Source organism: Melospiza georgiana, chromosome 1 (genome assembly GCF_028018845.1).
Source record: "Melospiza georgiana isolate bMelGeo1 chromosome 1, bMelGeo1.pri, whole genome shotgun sequence".
NCBI classification, from domain to species: domain Eukaryota; kingdom Metazoa; phylum Chordata; class Aves; order Passeriformes; family Passerellidae; genus Melospiza; species Melospiza georgiana.
Window position 1 is genome coordinate 25,352,588 of NC_080430.1, and position 18,776 is coordinate 25,371,363.

General features: G+C 43.9%; 1 protein-coding gene across 1 annotated transcript; it reads left to right on the forward strand.

The window, feature by feature from the left end:
* Positions 1 to 9,162: 9,162 nt before the first annotated feature.
* ASB4 (ankyrin repeat and SOCS box containing 4) lies at positions 9,163 to 18,135 on the forward strand. Its single transcript, XM_058026302.1, has 5 exons — positions 9,163 to 9,376; positions 12,721 to 13,020; positions 15,119 to 15,609; positions 17,210 to 17,323; positions 17,947 to 18,135. Exons 1-5 carry the CDS (start codon positions 9,163 to 9,165, stop codon positions 18,133 to 18,135), a joined length of 1,308 nt encoding a protein of 435 aa, XP_057882285.1.
* The last annotated feature ends 641 nt before the right edge of the window (positions 18,136 to 18,776 follow it).

The window sequence follows — 18,776 nt, forward strand, 5'->3', positions numbered from 1 at the left end:
AATGCAGTGCCATGGATGTCTCCCAGGGTGTTGGTCACCAGCAGCCTCTGGGTGTTGGGAGGGAATGGTTTGGGCAAGAAGTTCATTACTGGGGGCCACAAGCCCTTACATGATGTCCAGTGGAACACAGCCATTAATGGCCAAACTGGGGAGAAACCAAATATTTTGGGTTTATCTCTTCAGCCTGGGGCAGTTTTCTCTCTTTGAACAACTCTGCTTTGGATATCCAACAGCAGTCAGAGAACTGCACATCATCACAGAAACCTTCCTCTAAGTGTTCCCTCAGAGACTCACTGCACTGTAGATTGCAAGCACTTTGGGAATTTACAGTCACTTTTTGCAGCACCAACTTTCTCAGAGTTTTTAACGTGTGAACAATGCATATCACTTGTAAGAAAGTAAGCAATAATGAAATAAAAATGGTTTGGGGAGATTAGTCTTTTAGTGAGTCACTTGAAGTGAGACCAGAATATCCTTAGAAGGAAAAGCTGGATTTTTTTTCTAAAGGAATTATCTTTTTCTTCTGTGGACTCTTCTCCAGGAATCAGGCATATCTGTATGATGATCAGATCTTTCAGTGCACTTTCCATTGACTCAAGGGTGAGAAATTAGATGGATTAAAAGGAAAAAAATTTAGTTTCCTGAATAGCACAACAGATTTTGTATCACAATTTGATTTCACTGTTAAGTGAGCAAAAATTTTAATTAATAAAAGAAAAACAGTAATGTTCTATTTCTGCATAGTATTTGAAAGCAGTTTCTAACATTAGCATGGCACATACCTTATTTACTAATGAACTTTTATTTATGCATACTATTACTAAACATGTTCTTCAAATCAACTCACTTATCTAAATATTGATTAAATTACTGCCTTTGACAAACATCTATACTTTACTACTGCAAATACTCTCCTACAGAGGGTTATTTGTAGCCCTCTTTTATCTGGCTTACTTTACAATTAGATTTATAGCACTGGTTATATTTGTTTTACTTTACACTTAATGTTTCCAGAGTATGTCTGATCTGGTTTTGATTTCCATCTTCAGACAAATGAAATTTCACTCTACAAGTGTTTCACAGACTCTTGCCGGAGACAACGTGACAAACTCAAGACTCAGATATTTATGCTGTAGGTATTGATGTTTGGGCACAGGAGGAAAGATATTTTCTTGTCTGAGCTGAGCAGTGGCATGCTGCAAGAGTCACCTAATCCTCAAAACAATCTCACTCTGGCTTGTGTCTGGCTTTGAATAGTTTTATTTGCTTTCCTGTGCCTACCGAGGAAACAAGTTTTACCGTGAGAAAGGTGGTGGCACAAGTGGGTAACTACATCCCCTCCCTGTTCTTATCCTTGTTTCAGAAATGTTCTTGTGCCTCTTCCCATGTAAAAAAAATCTTTCACCAGCCTTAAGTGGAGAGGAAACAGCAATGTTAAAGCTTCTTAGCCTATTCTCTTGGAGAAGTTATATATTTCAACCAGGAATAAAAGCACCAGTCCAAGTCACCATTTCTCAGAAGGAAGTACATTCTTGACAAGATTTGTGCTGCAACAGAATGATAAGTGGGTTGATTTTTTAAAAGGTTTAATTATAAAGAATCTTCTTGAAATATCTTGAAATTTAAGAGTTTTCTCCAAATGCTTTTCAGTTTTAGATGCAATTCACCAGGCCTTTGACATGACTATATTGATACTAAAAGGTGTCAGACTCCTGGGGCTTTTGATATTTCAGGACTTCTTATGTTAGGTCTGGGTAATCTGTTGACGACAAAGAAAGCCCACAGTGCACAGCCCTGTATTTTCCAGTTTTTTACATAATGATTTAAAATGTAGAGCCAAGTGGTGATCTTTATTTTAAACTTAGTTAAAATGATTTAATTGAGAATATGGTTGGAAAAGGACAGACTATAAAAAGAATAAAAAATGAGTTAAATGAGGACTTGGCCCAGAGAATGCAGAAGAAAAAAATTAAAACGAAGCAAAAATAAAGCCTACATGCAATGCCTAGACAAAGCTACTGAGAAAGTTGTGATTGGTCACTATGGCAACAGATTTTTAAATGGAAATAAAATGCTTTTAATACTGCAGGCACATTTTTCTATACAGATCTAGTAAATTAACTCAGACTCATTAAAGTGAACATAATTTTACAATACATATTCTATATAATGTTAGAAACAGCAGTACACAGAAAATCAAAATATAAATAGCTTTAAGATGTTGATGTTTTTACCATATTACTGGTTCAGTCATTCAGAGGCTCAGGAGGTAAACGGTAACATTGCTTATTTTCTTTCCTCAGGGAACATTTTAATAACTGGTGTAAATCAAGGAAACTGCAAGCTTAAATGAGAAATATTTTCTTTTATTTTCTTGGCTTTTATACTAATGGTCTTGGGGTGGTGAATAAACATATTAAGCTCCATTCCATGGTGTAAGAGTTTGTTCATACACCCTGCACTCCACACTGGTGGAGATAATTCACTTCTCATCCCCTTTGCTCCACATCCCACACAACAGCATCAAAGCCAAGCCAGCCTTGCATCACTCATACACATTTTGGATGTCTGTCAATAAGAACTGGAATTCCTGCACTTGGAGCAGGATTTATCCTGTCCACTACCAATAAAACCAGCATCTGAGATGATGTGCATATCCTGTTTGTTTTAGACTAACACAGCTATATTGTCACCTCTGCATCTTCAAACTGGATCTGTTGTGCTCAGGGAAGGTAGAGGTCAATACCCCGAATGAGCACAATTAACAGCTTACATTGCTTGGAAATGTAGCAAGCAGCCGCTGTGTAAGAATTGCTGATTTATCAGCAAAATGGTTGGGAAACACAGGCAACAGCAGAGATTGAAAACATTAATCAAAAACCCTGGCACAACCCCGTGGGCATGGTTCGATGGTGAAGCCACATCAGAGCTGCGCTGTCCCTGCCCCTCTGCTGCCTCCAGCCGTGTTCCCGATGCACTGCCTGATTTTGTGATGCCTCCTCCTCCCTCGCCACACATTCACCCTTCCGGCAGATTCCTCCTTATGCTTTATTTCGGCATTGCTTCAGATTCAGTCCTTCTGAGCAAGAACAGCTCGATTCCCAGGCCAGCAAAGAGCTGGCTCTTCGGTGGCTGTTTAAACACCAGTACTGCTTCTGCTGGAAGTGTTTCTATTTTCATATATCAGCATTTTGATCCAAGAAGACTGCCATTATAGAGCAGTTTCAGAACTGGAGATCCTTTCACACTTTGGCTCTTTGCCTGTCCTAAAACTCCCGTCACTTTATTCAATAGATATTTAATACCAAAGGAATAATTTCATATATAGGAACCATCTCATAAACACCATCTCAGCTCTCCAAGTCTCACTTTGACAGGCGAGGCAGAAGTTGTTGGAAGAGCCTGATGATAATCTCCCATCTTCAGCCAGCTGCTGCCACGCTCAGCCCCAGCAGGGAGCCCGGCCAAGCAGCAGCAGCCCCACATCAGAGTGGGAAGGGAAGATGCAGCTGCCTGCAAGGCACTTTCTCTGGGCAATGAATTCTTTTGGCCCTGAAGGAATAATTGTCTGTAAAGAATTGCTTTCCCAAGGCTTCGTTGAAACCATAGTCCATGCCTCACTGCATCAGGAGGAAAGAAGAGGTGAAGATTCACATTCATATTTAAGTTTGGTTGCAAAGTCCTACCTACTGTTTTACATACACACTGAGACATCAAACTGCAAAAAACATGAGGAGAATTTTCCACTAAGCATAGACAGGCAAGACTTGTTTTCTCCATGTCTTAGAAATATTGTCCACTTGATTTTAAATTCTGTGTACATGCTTCGTGTTTACAACACTCATGCCCTTTGAATCAAAGAGAACCTTCAAGCATTCTGAATTGGTATCTATGGTATTTATTTCAATGGTTTTGTAGAAAAAATGCATTTTGTACATACTTTTTATAGGACAATAAACTAACAATTATCTTAGTAGTAATTTTTGAAGAACTATTCTTTAATGTAAAATACCCTAAATTTAACAGCTAACACATCAATATCAATAGCTAATCCAACCCTGAGCTTCTGAACATGCTAATAAATACACTGATAGCAGGAACTAGAACAATGTGCAGGAATAAAGGAAAATGGATCCCTGGAGCTGAAGATGCAAAGAGCAGGCATAAAAGCCAAAACCAAATCCATGGAAGGATGGGCTAAGATTTCACCATGAATACAAAACCTCCATGAGAATAAAATTCTGGATTGTTTCCATCAACTTTTGATTTTGTAACATATTTGTACCTTAACTCTTAAGCATGTCACTTGCTCCATATTTCTAAATTACTCTTGCTTTACTGGAAACAAAGCCCAACTCTCCTAAGAGCAGAGGTTCCCAGTTCCTAGAAGCTGTACTTCACTGACTTGGGAAGTTTATGTCAAGATGCCTTTCAGTATCTGACTCTTTCTATCCCTTACAAATGAGAACAAAAGTAAAATAATATAACAAAAAACAAGTGGAGAACTAAAAACCAATGATACCAAGAAGGTCTCAGGTTAACCAGTCACAGGGATGAATTTAAAGAGATGATTTTTCTCAAAAGATGATTTACAGCTGAGCACCTGGAGAAGACAGTTTGCACCTGGCAGAGCCAAAGAGCTTTTTTCGTAATAAGAAATAAAGAAAGAAGCATGGGGATGATTTATGTAATCTTCAGACTCAGAAGTTTTGGAAAAAGAAAATCAGATGAAATACAATGACGGCTAAGTCTGGCAGAAAGATCTGCAGCAGTGGGGAAAAAAAAATCAATATTAATATTAGCAAAAAAATGTGCAAAATGAATAAGAGAACTGGGCTTAATCCAGTTTGGAAAGGGAGAGGTGAAATTGCACCCTACAAGTGTTTCCACACACTGTTGCAGGAGACAATGTGACAAACTCAAGACTCAGATATTTATGCTGTAGGTATTGATGTTTGGGCACAGGAGGAAAAATATTTTCTCATTTGAGCTGAGCACTGGGATGCTGCAAGAGTCACATAATCCTCAAAACAATCTCACTCTGGCTTGTGTCTGACTTTGAATAGTTTTATTTGCTTTCCTGTGCCTACCGAGGAAACAAGTTTTACTGTGAGAAAGGTGGTGGCACAAGTGGGTGACTACATCCCCTCCCTGTTCTTATCCTTGTTTCAGAAATGTTCTTGTGCCTCTTCCCATGTAAAAAAAGTCTTGGAAAGAAGACAAGAAACAAGGGATACACTCGGCAACACAAGGGATACACAAGGTAAAGGCCAGGGCAAAGTGAGGGGCTGTGATCACTGCCGCTACAGTATTTCTACAAGCATGGGGTGTTCAGAAGAGATCAAAGTGTGGGATCAACACAAGGATCTGATTTTTGCTTTAGGCCCACAGATGTGGCATTCAGCACATTTCCCTCCTTAGCATGCAAGGCCCCAGAGCAGAGCAGGGTGCCTCACAGGGCGGTGGCTCCTGCTGCTGGAGCAGCCCTGCTTAGCTGGGCACCAGCCTCCCTGGCAGGACGCTGCTGCAGGGCAGTCCCTCTGGAGCTGGGGAGGGACAGCCTTTGTGACACCCCCGTGTGGGTGACCCTGGGCCTGCTCTCTGCATGCCCAGGGTGCTGCCACAGGAGCAGGGCTGCTCCAGAGCAGGCTGGCTGGGGATTGCCACGGTGTTCATTATCGCAACTTGGAGCAGCCCCACGGCTCTGCCTGCATCACCACCTTGCTTTGGGAGCATTTCTCATTCTGCTGGCTTCCTGCCTGCCCCAGCATAGAGTTCAGGATGTTTGGTTTCACCTCCAAATTCCATTCAAGCTGTTCCCAGCATTGCTGTGAGTTATGTGTCTGCCAATAGATTGCTGCTACATATCAGCAAGTGCCAAGGAAGGGGTGCTGGCTCCTCAGGAATCACACTCTGCCAGAGTATGCCTTTTCTCACTCTCTGCTTATGCCTGTCTTTGTCTTCCTATGAGCAGTCCCAGCTCTGATTTTCATTCATACCCCTGTGCCACCCATCATCCTCCTCATAACACCACCCCAGTGTGCTCAGCACTCACCTCCAGCCAGCTGTCCCCTGCTCAGCTCAGCTGCTTGGTGCCCAACCTAATAAAGGACATGACCCTCTGAAAGCAGTGGAAATGCTTCCCTTGACTTCAGTGGGCTTTAGAATAAGCCTGTGATAATGCTGATGGAGAGGGTCCCCAGCAGCCCAGCGAAAGCTGGGCACAGCAGTCCCATCACCTGAAGTGGGAAGCAGAGTGCACCTCAAGATGTTGTCTGCCCTTCTCTTGTTTGCTGTGTAACCTTCACACCTGCTCCTTATGACCTGCTATAGCCTCTTCTGAGGGGCAGATCCAGCCTGTCCCCCGAGGTGCAGATGTCTGTGTGCCTGTGGTTTGTCCTGCGCTGTGTGGCACTGCACGGAGCACAAGGGAGGCTTGGGGGCAGGATCTGTCTCCCTGGAAAAAGCGTCCCTTCTCATTAGCTCTGCAATTTAGACAACTGATCCTAAATGTGGGAACCATGGTTTTTTTACTGGATACAGTATGTGAATGCACAGCACCCATGACAGTGGCGTCGAGTCTAACTTACAAATATTGTAAATACTGTAACTGCCATTTATATTAACCAAAGGACGAGCTTTTGTTTCACAGTGTAATGTTCAGAATATTTGGCAGACCTGGGGATTGGATGGCATCCGTGTTGACTTTCAAAATCAAACTGCCACCTTGTGGTACGGCGAGGGAGAAGCCTGCAGGAAATCATACAGGCAACAAAAATACAGATGTATAGTAAAAGCTGGTTCCTTTTGTTCCTCCCATGTCTTACACTATTTATGTATTTATATATATTCAAAAAATTATATATGCTTTGACTATACTTCAGGAAAATTAATAAAAATATTTATTTCATTCTTTAAAAAGACTATCTAACTTTTTGTTTGTCAATTCAAAACATAGAAACATTTCCTTATTCTTGTGTGTAATTACACTGAAACCATACATAGGAGTAGGTTTTTTTCAAGATCAGACCCAAACACTGCTTACAGGAAAATACTAAGGCCATGTAGGCATCTATATAGGCAATATACATATCTATAATTGCTTCCTTTCTCTCTTTTAAACATAATGATAAGAAAAATTTCTGTGAGAGGGCAGGGCCACACAAATTGATGAAGGTGAGCAAGTTGTAATCTGGTCTGAGGTGCTGTTCCTTCCTCACATTCTCTTGGACCATGACAAATGTAAGGTAATTTTAATCAGCTTTCTCTTTCACTGTGGGCCAAGCCAGCACAAATTACTTCATCTGGCTTGTCAACCAAGAGCAAGCACGGTGGATCAGCAGATGTGCAGGAATCTGTTACAGCAACATGCTTGTGGATGTCAACCTTTGAGCAGCAGAAAGGCACAGAGATATCCCAACACAAATCTTTCAGCCAGACTGAATATCCTCCTGTCATGTAACACCATTTATGAAAGATGGGAGATAAAAAGCTAATCAACTCCAAATCAGAAGTGTAGCTGAGGTGGACAATTGATTGCAGCCACACAGCAGTGCTTTGTACATCCACAAAGTTACAGGAATATAGTGATTTAAAAATAAAGTTGCAGGTAACAAGAAGCCTGTAAGATCTGGGGTTCACATCCTGTTCCTCTCCTCATACCAGGGAAGCACCAACACTTTTTTAAAGCCTGAAGTCATCCACTGCTGACAGTAACAAAGTAGGCAGGAGGTGGTTCTGTGGGAGGGAATGTGAAGGTATGAAGAGTCCAATACTGACTCTGCTCTTAAGCCTCAAAAGACACAAGTGAGCTGCCTGGGACCTCTAGAACCAGAGGAAGCCATTTTCCTTCCCCTTGTGTCTATTACAATGTACATTACCTTGGGAAATTTGTTTTTGTAAAGTATTTTTCATTCAGAAGTGCATGGGTAGAAGGAGCTCACAAATATGGTCTGGTACCACCTTTGCTGAGCACAGGCTGTAGGAGAGAGTTGGTGAGCAGTGCCATGGACAGGGGTCCTGCAGGTGCTGATGGGGCTGCCTGAGGAATCTCTAGAAACCCTTCAAGCAGAGAGGCTGCTCTGACCTCCCTGTCACCCTGCTCATGCCTCTCCATCCGCCCACTTGGCAGCCAAACTCACAGGAAGGAGAAACACGAAGATTTCTTTATAATGGCAGTTGTGGTGGTGTCTGCTTTGCTGGGCAATTTAAATCAAGGGTAAGCAGTGTCCTTCTAGCTGTGGTCTCATCCAGCAGCCCCAGTGGGTGCAGGTGTGACCACTTCTAAGTGATGCATGGCAGCAGCACATGCTAGCTACATGTGGGTCCTCATCCTCCAACAGCTGCCAGTACAGGGATGGGGCAGGCAAAGACAGCAGGAAAAAGCAGGGAGGAGGCAGTGTTTAGTGGGTGATGGGCTTGTGAGAGAGAAGTTCTGAATTTAGATGAAGGGCGAGCAGGGGAAGGAGAAGAGCCAATTCACCCAAGCAGCCTCCTGTGATTAATTCTCACACAAACCCCCTGCAGTGTGTGAGATCCCCCACCCCACAATGTGGCTGTACAGCCCTGCAGCCCCCTTGTCCCAGCATTTCTCCTTCCAAGGAGCCCTGCTTGTTGCCCCTGAGCTCAGCACCTGCAAGCAGAATGCTGTCCTGGAGAAGAGTGGGTTGCCTCCCACATGAAGAGTGCCCTGGAGATTTTTTAGGGTTGTTTTTTTCCTGAACTCCACTAGTTAAAAGGCATCTGTGGGCAGAGCATCTCATCCCATTGCAGCCAATAAATCAGCCACGGCCAGTCTGAAAGGAAGTGTGGGTGCTTCTCCAGCAGAGGAACAACACCCAGGACTAGTTCTTTTAATATAAGTGTATGGGCAGCACCAGAAGGTAATCAGTGGTTAATGAAGCTTAATGTACGAAGCCCATGGAGGTAACTCTTAATTTGTTTTGATTGCTGGTGTGTCTGTCCTCACTTTCATCAAAAGAGCGTGGTGATATCCAAGAGCGGCATTTTGACGCCCGAAATGCTCCTCATATAAATAGAACAGGCAGATCAGCATGACTGAGTGATAAAATTACCTTCTGGTCTTCAGAAACTTCAGCATGCAACTGTGCTCTAGGCACCTCAGCGTGCCCCTCTTCACAGCACAAACAGACCTGCTTGGAAATGGATTTGGAGGAGACATACAAAGAGGAAGAGAGCACAAAGGGGAAAATGACTCGAGCTGCAGCTGCAAAGTTGGTGAAAAAAGCTTTTCTTGAAGCCCTGAAGTCCAATGACTCTGAAACACTGGAAGAGCTCTTGAGCCAAAAGAAAATAGACGTGGACACAGTGTTTGAAGTGGAAGATGAAAACCTGATTCTGGCATCCTACAAACAAGGTAAATGTGGCAGCATTCCCCAGACAGGAAGCAGAGGGGTTTGAGTGATTTCCAAGGAACTCTGGCCTTTTATCTCTTCTGAAGCTGCAGCACAAGCGGATCCACAGGCAGGAGCGTCCCAGCAGGCTCACATGGTCAGGGCCACTGCAGCAGGGGAGCTTCTCAGCCGTGTGGGCTGGAGAGGGGCAGCCCAGAGCCAGGCTGACCTCCCTGCTGCAGCTGCAGGACACTCCAGAAGCAGGAGCCCTTTGCCATTTCCTCTCAGAGAACTCAGGTGCAAAGCCCTGAATGGACACATGCAGGTGTATGAATGGGGTGTGTGCATTTCTTGCATGAACCCATTCACACGTACAGACTTTTTAGAAACATAAAATATCCCCTGTCTTCCATTTTCAATGGAAGTAAAGTGGATTCTCCCTAGCTGAAGGGAACTAAGGAAATGCTGTGGATCTTGGATGTTGCTGGATGGGAGAAGGTTTATTTTTCCAAATGACAGAAAGTGAGGATGTGGTAGTTTATCAAAACAGGAAAAATAATCTGGAATAAACAACTAGAACAATCAACACAACATCTGTTCTGGAGTGTAGAAAACCCAAACCATTTCCCAGCCAGACACTGAAAAAGCTTCCAAAACCTTACAACTTAAAGCAATAAACCAAGTTTGCTCTTTGCTAAAATCAACATTCTTCATGACCTACTTGCTAACAGACTCTTCTTGTGTATTTAGAAGCAGTAATGGTCAGTCTCTGCCAGAAGTTAATCATATGTGGAGATAAACAGCTCCAGTAGCAGCAGCAGAGCAGCAAATGCACTTTCTCTTCTGTGGCAAAAAGAAGGAACTATCTCATCTCTTCTCTTTTTCTGTGTTTACCCCTTATTTAATGATTTTTTCCTGCTCTTTTGATTTTTTAAGGGCAAGGATGGTACAGTCATGATGTACTTCCCTTAGGAACAGTGTATGAACTAAGCCACAGTGTGCTGAATTTATCTTAAAATAGATCTTAGTCTGTCCTCAGTAGACTAAAATGCTATCTGGTTGTGGTTTGAGACTACAGGATTAATGAACAGATTTTTAATCACAGATCATTTGACTGCAATCAGTAACTGGTCTCTTTTGAAGAATCCTCTTTGTTTTCCAAAAAGTAGAGAGAGAGGAAAATGCACCCTTATGGCCTAAATCACAGTATTGTATTCACTTTGTCTGAAAGGCAGGAAGAACTTCTATCAAAACACTTATGTAAATTTTACTTTTGTTCTGAATAGATAACTGATATGCAAGGGGGATTTCCTCAAGGATGAAGAGGGGAGAAAAATTCACCACCCCACCATTCTGGCAGTCTGATCTTTGCCATAGCCCTTAGTGATGAAATGGAAAAGAGATGTCATGGGTGTCAGAGTGACTTTTCTTCCTCTCTTCCAAAGAGGCTGAGAGCTTTCAAAGATGCTGATCTTGCTTGCAGCACGGCTTCTTTATGTTACTAGCCACAGAAACAGGGAAGCTGAATGAGGTCTCTCTCCCATGGAGGGCACATCTGCTTCCTGCTCAGTGTCTGTCCCTGTCCCTCTGAGCTCAGAGATGTCAGCAGGTTTGGGCAGAGGACATGGCAGAGGCTCCCTGGGGATGTCTGAGCACAGCTCACCTGCAAGCAGCACAGAAATACATTGTGTACTCAAGCAGGAAAATTGTGGCTATTAAATGTGATAACTTGTCTTCTAAGTATCACTTTCCTGCTGTTAATGTACAATTTATGGCCTGTGTCAGGCCATAAATGAAAGGCCCAGCCCTCTGTGGGATAAGCCCACAGTGTATCACAGGACACCAGTAGCAAGGGGGAACACTGCACATGCAGCTGGACAGGGAGGGGATTTAAGAATCTTGCTCTGCTTCATGCAGAGACTTTGGGATAGAGCCCACCTTCCCTGTGCCTGGCTTGGGGGGTGTGAAGAGGAGGATGGCAGTGTGACCTGCACAGTCAGCAGGGTCAGTGTCCCCAGAGGAGGCTGTCACCCTGCCCAGGCACCCCGGGGCCTCAGGGCTGCTGCTCTTGCCTTTCACAGTGTGGGATCCTTCAGGACTGGGCTTGGCAGTCCCAACAATTTGGTCCTAGAGTAGCTGACACGGTCTGCAGTTTCTTGCCCCTCTCTGAAAATATACTTGTAATTTATCTAGGAGGGAAGAAAAACTTTAATCCATTTCTCCTTGCCACCAGCAATTTGTTTCCTTCCTGATTGTACCTCATGAATACTGTAAAAACTGTATACATATGACATTAGTGTTGAGAAATTGCATAAAACCAGAGACTAAAATAGAAGATTTGAATTAATTTGAACTCACTTTACATCTCTAATATTTTTCTGTGTTTTTTACATGATAACATATTTCAGCCAGGCAGTTGTCCAAGGAGAAATAGATAAATCAAACCCAAAGAATTTTATAATCACATTCTAGCTAAGAGGAAGGCATTGTATATATATTAAAAAAATTAGACTTCTCTTGCCCTTCTGCACATTATTATGAGGCTTTACTTTTCTTAAGTGATTATAGTAATCACTTCTGAAACTGTATCTGTATCTTAAACTCATTAAGCACATAGTCCTAATTTGGGAACAAGTATTCTTGTGTTGTTTGGCCTTACACCTGTTTGTAAATAAAAAAAAATAAAAAAAAACACTGTAAAATTTTCTGAGAAAAAATACAAATATTTTGCAGCCAAATTTCATGCTGAAGTGTCACTGCTTCTATTTGGCTCTGCAGCCTAATTTCTATCAACATCCAATCTCCTCTCTCTGTGCTCCTCAGGGCAGTATTTGGGGTGTATTGCCAGGGGTCATCTATGTGCAATGCATCCCTGGAGGCCTGAATCCAGATGCTGACATGCAAGATCCTGCCATCTCCCACACAGAAACAGTAGGACGAGCTGTCTGCTGAGTCACTGTCCTAAATAAATGCTGTCATTCCAATGCCACCTTTGTTCAGCTATTGCCAGGCTGGAGACCCCACTTCCCCCATGTTTTTTAGCTGTTGGCGTTTCAAACCATCTAAGCTTTTTTCTTCATTGATTTGTTTAACCTATATCAGTCACAAAAAAGTCTAATAGTTTCTTTCAGAGTTCATCTACACAGGAATTATCTCTCCAAAAGGCAGGCTATTCAGCACACACAGTAACAGTGCTTAATGAAAATGAAGTTACGCTTGAGAGAACTTTGTGTGTACTATGCTGGTGAAATTACAGTAAATTACATTTAAACTCCAACCCTTTCTTCCCCTTCAATTATTCTCAATAGGTGGATAGTCCTAAGAAAAGTCTTTGCCAAGGCTGGTAACACATTCTCACTTTGTACAGGGTACTGGCTTCCCAGCTACAAATTAAAAATCTCCTGGGCAACTGGGCTTCACATAGCTGTCATGTACGGCCACCTGGAGAGTGTTCTGGTCCTCCTCAACCACAAAGCTACAATCAACTGCCGGCCCAATGGGAAAGCTGCCATCCACATCGCCTGTGAGATGGCAAACGTGGAGTGTCTCAAGATCCTCTGCAGCCACGGGGCCAAGCTGAACTGCTTCTCAATGAGCGGGCAGGCGCCCCTGCACCTCTGCACCACACGCACCTCCATGCCCTGTGCCCAGCAGCTGCTCTGCAGAGGTAAGGGAAAGCTCTGGAGTGCCTCTCCTGGCATGGCCAAAGGGGGTGGGCATGGGCTGGGCTTTCTCTTAGGAGGCAATTTCTCAAAGCAGATGTGCATTTATCCCTTCCATCCACAGGTGTCTCATGTCTTCATCTCAGGCTCCTTGTCTTCACCTCTTTGATCAGAGGAAGTTTCTCCTATTCTGTTTCCTCATCTCGTCCATCTTTCCCTTTCCCTGGCCACTGGTCCTTACTCCAAGATTGTTTCCCATTTCAGTGTCTCCAGTCCACTGCCCAATCAGTCCATCAGCAGCAGAGCTCCTCTGAATCAGGGAGTTTCTGTATCTCTTGGGGGATTTTTCCATCTTTTTCACCTAGGTTTACTTTTGAGCTACTTTCATATGAAAGGACAGCCCTCATTTCCTTTCTTTTTCAAATTTCCTGGACCTGAGTAAAATTTTTCAAACCGCTTGGTTTTTGAGATCTGGCCTTGAAAAACTGGATGCAGTTTTTTGTACCATCTTTTCATTTGTCATAAATGCAGCCAAACTCATGCCTGGAGGGGGAAAAGGGTATTATATAAGATTTTTGTTTTCCCATAGTAAAGTACATTATGCTTCTGGTCATCTGCAACAAATGAGGGTATGAATAGATGTAATTCTTCCATAAATATATTTATCACACACTATTTCCTGAACAGAAGGGCAGTGACAAAGGACAGAGTAAAAGAAATAGAGTTCAAGTCCTTAGTTACAGAGAGACTCCCCTGTTTATCAGACTGTGCCATGGCAATAGAAATGATTTTGGGTTGGTTTTGTTACATGTGTTGTTATAGAAAGCTTTTCCTGAGATGCAGAGCCAAGTGCAAAGTCCATGCTTTGTGGGCAAGGCAATCTGCAGTCATAAATGAATAACAACATTGCTTTTCTTTTTCTGGAAAGATACATATTATTTTGTTTGGTAGAAAGGAAAATAAATGCTGCCAGTTGTATCCTGCCCAAAGCAAACAGTCCTGACAGCAGGAGTTGAATTTGCTTGCATAGAAAAGCTCAAAAGTCAAATGTACTCTTATGAAACGCAGCAGAGGATGAATGCAAGTGAAAGGATGTATTCTGCAGGCTTTCTCCACCCACCCATCAACAGCATAATAGCACTTTAAAAGCCACGCTTCCACCCAAAGCACACTTTAAACTCTGATTTCCTTATGAGCTGAATGCTGACACTCCAAATAGAGTGGGGAAGGTCTGGAGCAAACCCTGTCAGGGGTGCACATTCACAGCAGCACCCCCAAGAGCTGAAGCCAGGGTGCCAGTCAATATCCCTGCCCCAAAGTTTCCAAGGTGCATCTTTCACCTGCCATCTCACTCGGTGGTGTCCCTTGGGACCCATCCAGGCCATTGCAGTTCTGGCTGGGGCGAGGGGATCAGCAATCAGCGCTGACCCCACGTTTGGTCGCCACCTCCAAACTCGGATTGCCGACGCCGCCTCGGGGACCCCGGACACGACCAGCACTGAGCGCGGCTCAGCAGCATTAGCACGGGGGTTTCCAGCCCAGAGGCAGCGGCTGCCCCTGCCCTGCCCCGCTCCCGGCTCCGCTCGGCAGATGGTGCTGCTGCTCCAGCCGAGACAGCGCTTCGGGAACGGGATCCGGCCCCGCCGGGGACCCGGCAATGGGCTCTCTAAGATCATCCACGGATCTGTCCTAAAATGTCCTTTCATCCAGGCTGGCGTTAACGAGGTGCTGCAGGGAGTGTTTTCAGGGTACAGAGCAGAGCTGTTCAGAGTAGGGGTAATGATCTCCTTCCTTCACCAGTTCTCAATTTATATAGGAAAAAGCATTTTACACGAAATTTGGGCTTGCATGCTGCTCTGAAATAGAATATTCAGATAAGGTCTTGCTTGGGGCCAGCATAGAAGCTGGATCCAAGAACCTTAAGTTTCTAAGAGTTTTCCTGGAGACTGAACCAATGCAGGATCAATGCTATTTGCATTTACACGTGTCTTTCACACCAGTAGTCCACCCCGAGCTTTTCCTTGGGAAGAAGGGCCCATACAGAGAGAAGACCAAACAAGTGTTTCATTGCCTTCATATTCCCCCATCATCTTTCTTTGGCAGGGGCAAATGTGAACATAAGAACAAACAACAAGGACGAGGAGACTCCTCTGCACGTGGCTGCACGTTTGGGTGTCCCAGAGCTCGTGGCCTTTTACGTGGAGCAGGGAGCAGAGGTGGATGCTCTCAATGCCTACATGGAGACTCCCCTGGCCTGTGCAGCCTACTGGGCCCTTCACTACAAGGATCAGATATACAGCCAGGACCACCACCTCATCTGCCGGATGCTCCTAGACTACAAAGCTGAAGTGAATGCTCGTGATGAGGATTTCAAATCCCCGCTCCACAAAGCTGCCTGGAACTGTGATCACGTCCTGGTGCACATGCTGCTGGAGGCAGGAGCAGAAGCAAACATCATGGATGTCAATGGCTGTGCTCCCTTACAGTATATCGTAAAAGTGACATCTGTGCGGCCAGCTGCTCAGCCAGACATCTGCTACCAGCTGCTACTGAACCATGGGGCAGCTAGGATATACCCTCTGCAATTCCACAAGGTTAAGCATGTCTTCGTACAGCAGGGGCTTGGAGAGGGGTGGTGTCTTGAGCAGGAATGGGATGAGAGATCCAAACAATCTGGATTTGCTGGAGTCCTGTCAGTCTGGGCCCAGAATGCCCAAGACATTATGAGATGCCCTACTGTAAGAGTGGTATCATGTAACCATGTAACTGAAGTGAAATTACAGTTGCTTGTACCAGAAACCAGACACAGATCTAATTTTTGCTCTTAACCAACCTGAAATGCCAAAATCTAAATGCTGGTTGAAGCCTAATTTTTCAGAGCAGATTAATTTTCTCATTTCAGAGAAGCCACATCTCTTTGTCAAACCTGGCTTTCAGATTCACTTTCTCATTTCAGAGAACCCACATCCCTTTGTCAAACCTGGCTTCATACAGGTTTAACTGAGTTTTATGAAATGCGCATTTCATGGTCTCCACCAAAGATTAGAGATTATTCACTTGATTCAGTTTGTCACATCTGACATTTAAAAATCTATTCAAAATGAAATGCATCCCAATTAAGCTTTGGATTATTCCCAGGAAATGTGAGAATTAAGGGTTCAAAGCTGATGACAAAAACCCAAAAAAAGTATTGCAGGATCCCCCCTGGAAAGTTTTTAAACACCTGCAAAGCCCAAGACACTGACAGCAGTACCTAAGAGTGTTGTTATATCAGACAATTAAGTAAGCTTGATGAAGTCAGGACTTATTCTCTCTCATCCAGCACCCTAAGCAACAGTTTGCAGTTCTCTGACCATATATGTAAAATTTTAACAAGCCAAACAACCAGAAGCCTTTGAATAAAATGCCAAAATTTTGATTCTGCCCTCTTGAGCCCAGGATGACCAGGCCCTGCTTAGTCTCCTAGAGGGTATTTGAGAGCAGGGTCTGAAGTCTCTTCTTCCTCCATCTTATTTTTTTGCATGAAGTGTCTCTCTTCCAAACCATCATTTGCCCATCTGTAAAAATGCAGGATATTCATCCCATAGGGATGGTCTGCAGGGTTTTTTTGTGAAGCCTGGTGAGTGCATGAGACAAAATTGGGTTAATGCAGTGTTATTCTCTGCATATGAGTGACAATAGACTGGATTTTTTTCCTGTTGAGCTAAAATTACTGGGCAGAACAGTTGTGTCACGGTCCTTGTGTGGCTTGAAAGCCTTACTTCTGAACTGTCTCTTCATTTGGTCATATTGAGAATTTTTCTCTCATAATGCATTTTTGATTCATATAATGGGAATTTTTTTGTTCCTGACCTGCATGTGCTGAAGAAAGAATTTTTTTGCCTGGCTTTGCCTGCTGTTGAGTCACTCAATCAAGCTATGAACAAGCTAACTCCAGATTTGGGTGATAAAGCCCACCCCATCTAGACATCTGTGGAGATCTAAGCCAGCATTTCTATATGGTCTTAAACTGGGGATGAGCCTGGGGCTTCTTGCTGTGCTTACCAGAGGGGTGAGGAGGGGCCTTGTGTCCTTTGCATGTCCAGCCCGATCCTGTCACAGCTGTCAGGCTGTGTCTGTCCCAGGCTGCTGCTGGGCACCCCGGCCAGCCCTGCCTTCCTGGGGCTGCTCATGCTCTCCTCATCCTGCCTGCAGGTGCTGCAAGCCTGCCACTCCCACCCCAGGGCCGTGGAGGTCGTTGTCAACTCCTATGAACACATCAAATCGACATATAAGTGGAAAGCAGCCATACCTGAGGATGTCTTGGAGGTAAGCTCTCCAAGGGTTATAACTGAGTAAAATCCAGGCTTATTATTTGCATAACCCACACCAAACCATTAGAAAGAGGTAATTATTATTGTTATTCACTTTTGAAAGAGAATAACATCTCAGAGGATGGGGACTTCCCCACTTACAATCTCTCATTTGACAAAAGCGTATCACTCACTGAAAAAATACATATTTTTGATATTTTAATTGCAATGTTACTCTTTGGAGCACCCCCTGTCAATGGTACAGCAGGAGCTCAGCTGTCCCTGTACTCAGCTAGTGAAAAGATTCTGGTTGTGATTGGTGTTTTTTCAGATTTTTCAATATGTATATTTATATTTCTTTTAATTCAGCAAATATTTTTAAAGGGCCACATTACATCGGTATTACTATGTAACTCTAGGTTCTGTTGCATGGGTCAGATTTCTGTGAACAGGATGAGTTAGCTGCAAATGCAAAGGAGAATTTAAATGAAAAATAAGAAATTAAAGAGGAAAATATGTGGTCAGAAGGCAAAACTGTGGGACAAATGACATGCTTTGACATAGCTGTCCCTTTAATTCAAAAATCCTCACTCCAAATATTCTGGTTGCCCTAAAACAGACTTTTGGTTTATTTTACAGCGGCACCAGGATTTCTATGACTCTTTGTTCGCTGTGTGCAGCAATTCCCCACGGTCCCTGATGCACCTGTGCAGGTGTGCTATTCGGGCAACGCTGTCGGGAAGGTGCCATCGACAAGTGCCCTTGCTCTCCATCCCCGTGTCCATGAAGAAGTACTTGCTGCTGGAGCCAGAGGGAATCATCTACTGAGGCACCACGGAGCAGGCACCGGCATCCCCTTCCCGGATCCAGGAGCCTCTGAGGGGTGCCAGAGCTCCAGGCACAATCCCGACACAGCCCTGAGTGTGTGTCCAATGGCCGGCCAGGCTGGGCTGGCATTCACTGGCTCTCCTGGAGCTGCTCTCTTTCCCTGCATTGAGAAACCACAGCTGCAGTTTGCTCTGGGGAGGCAGAGCTGGAAAAGCCCCTGCTCCACACTCACCCAGGACACACACTGCTCTGTTCAGCCTAGCTTAAACAATGCTGCTGCTTCCTGCAGCGCTTCTACCGCTGCCTGCTAGAAAGCATTAGATTAAATCTGAGCAACCTTTGGTATTGTTTCACTATGGCTTTCTGCAGCTGTCATTTTGGGAGTAAAAGAAAGGATACTGTCAAAAAATAAGTCACAGAAATGCCTTCCCAGAATGAAATAGGCAAACAGCTTTGGTTTGTGACCACAGACAGGCCTTCAGTAGTTTCTGTGTTTTCCTGTGCACTGACTCTCAATTCAGTGTGAGCTCACTCTTCACTACCTGTCTGATTCTTATAAAGCTTTGTCATAATGATCATTTTTTAATTGCAAGATTTTTTTTCCTTTATCAACCACAGTATGTAAACAAGTAGAAACATGC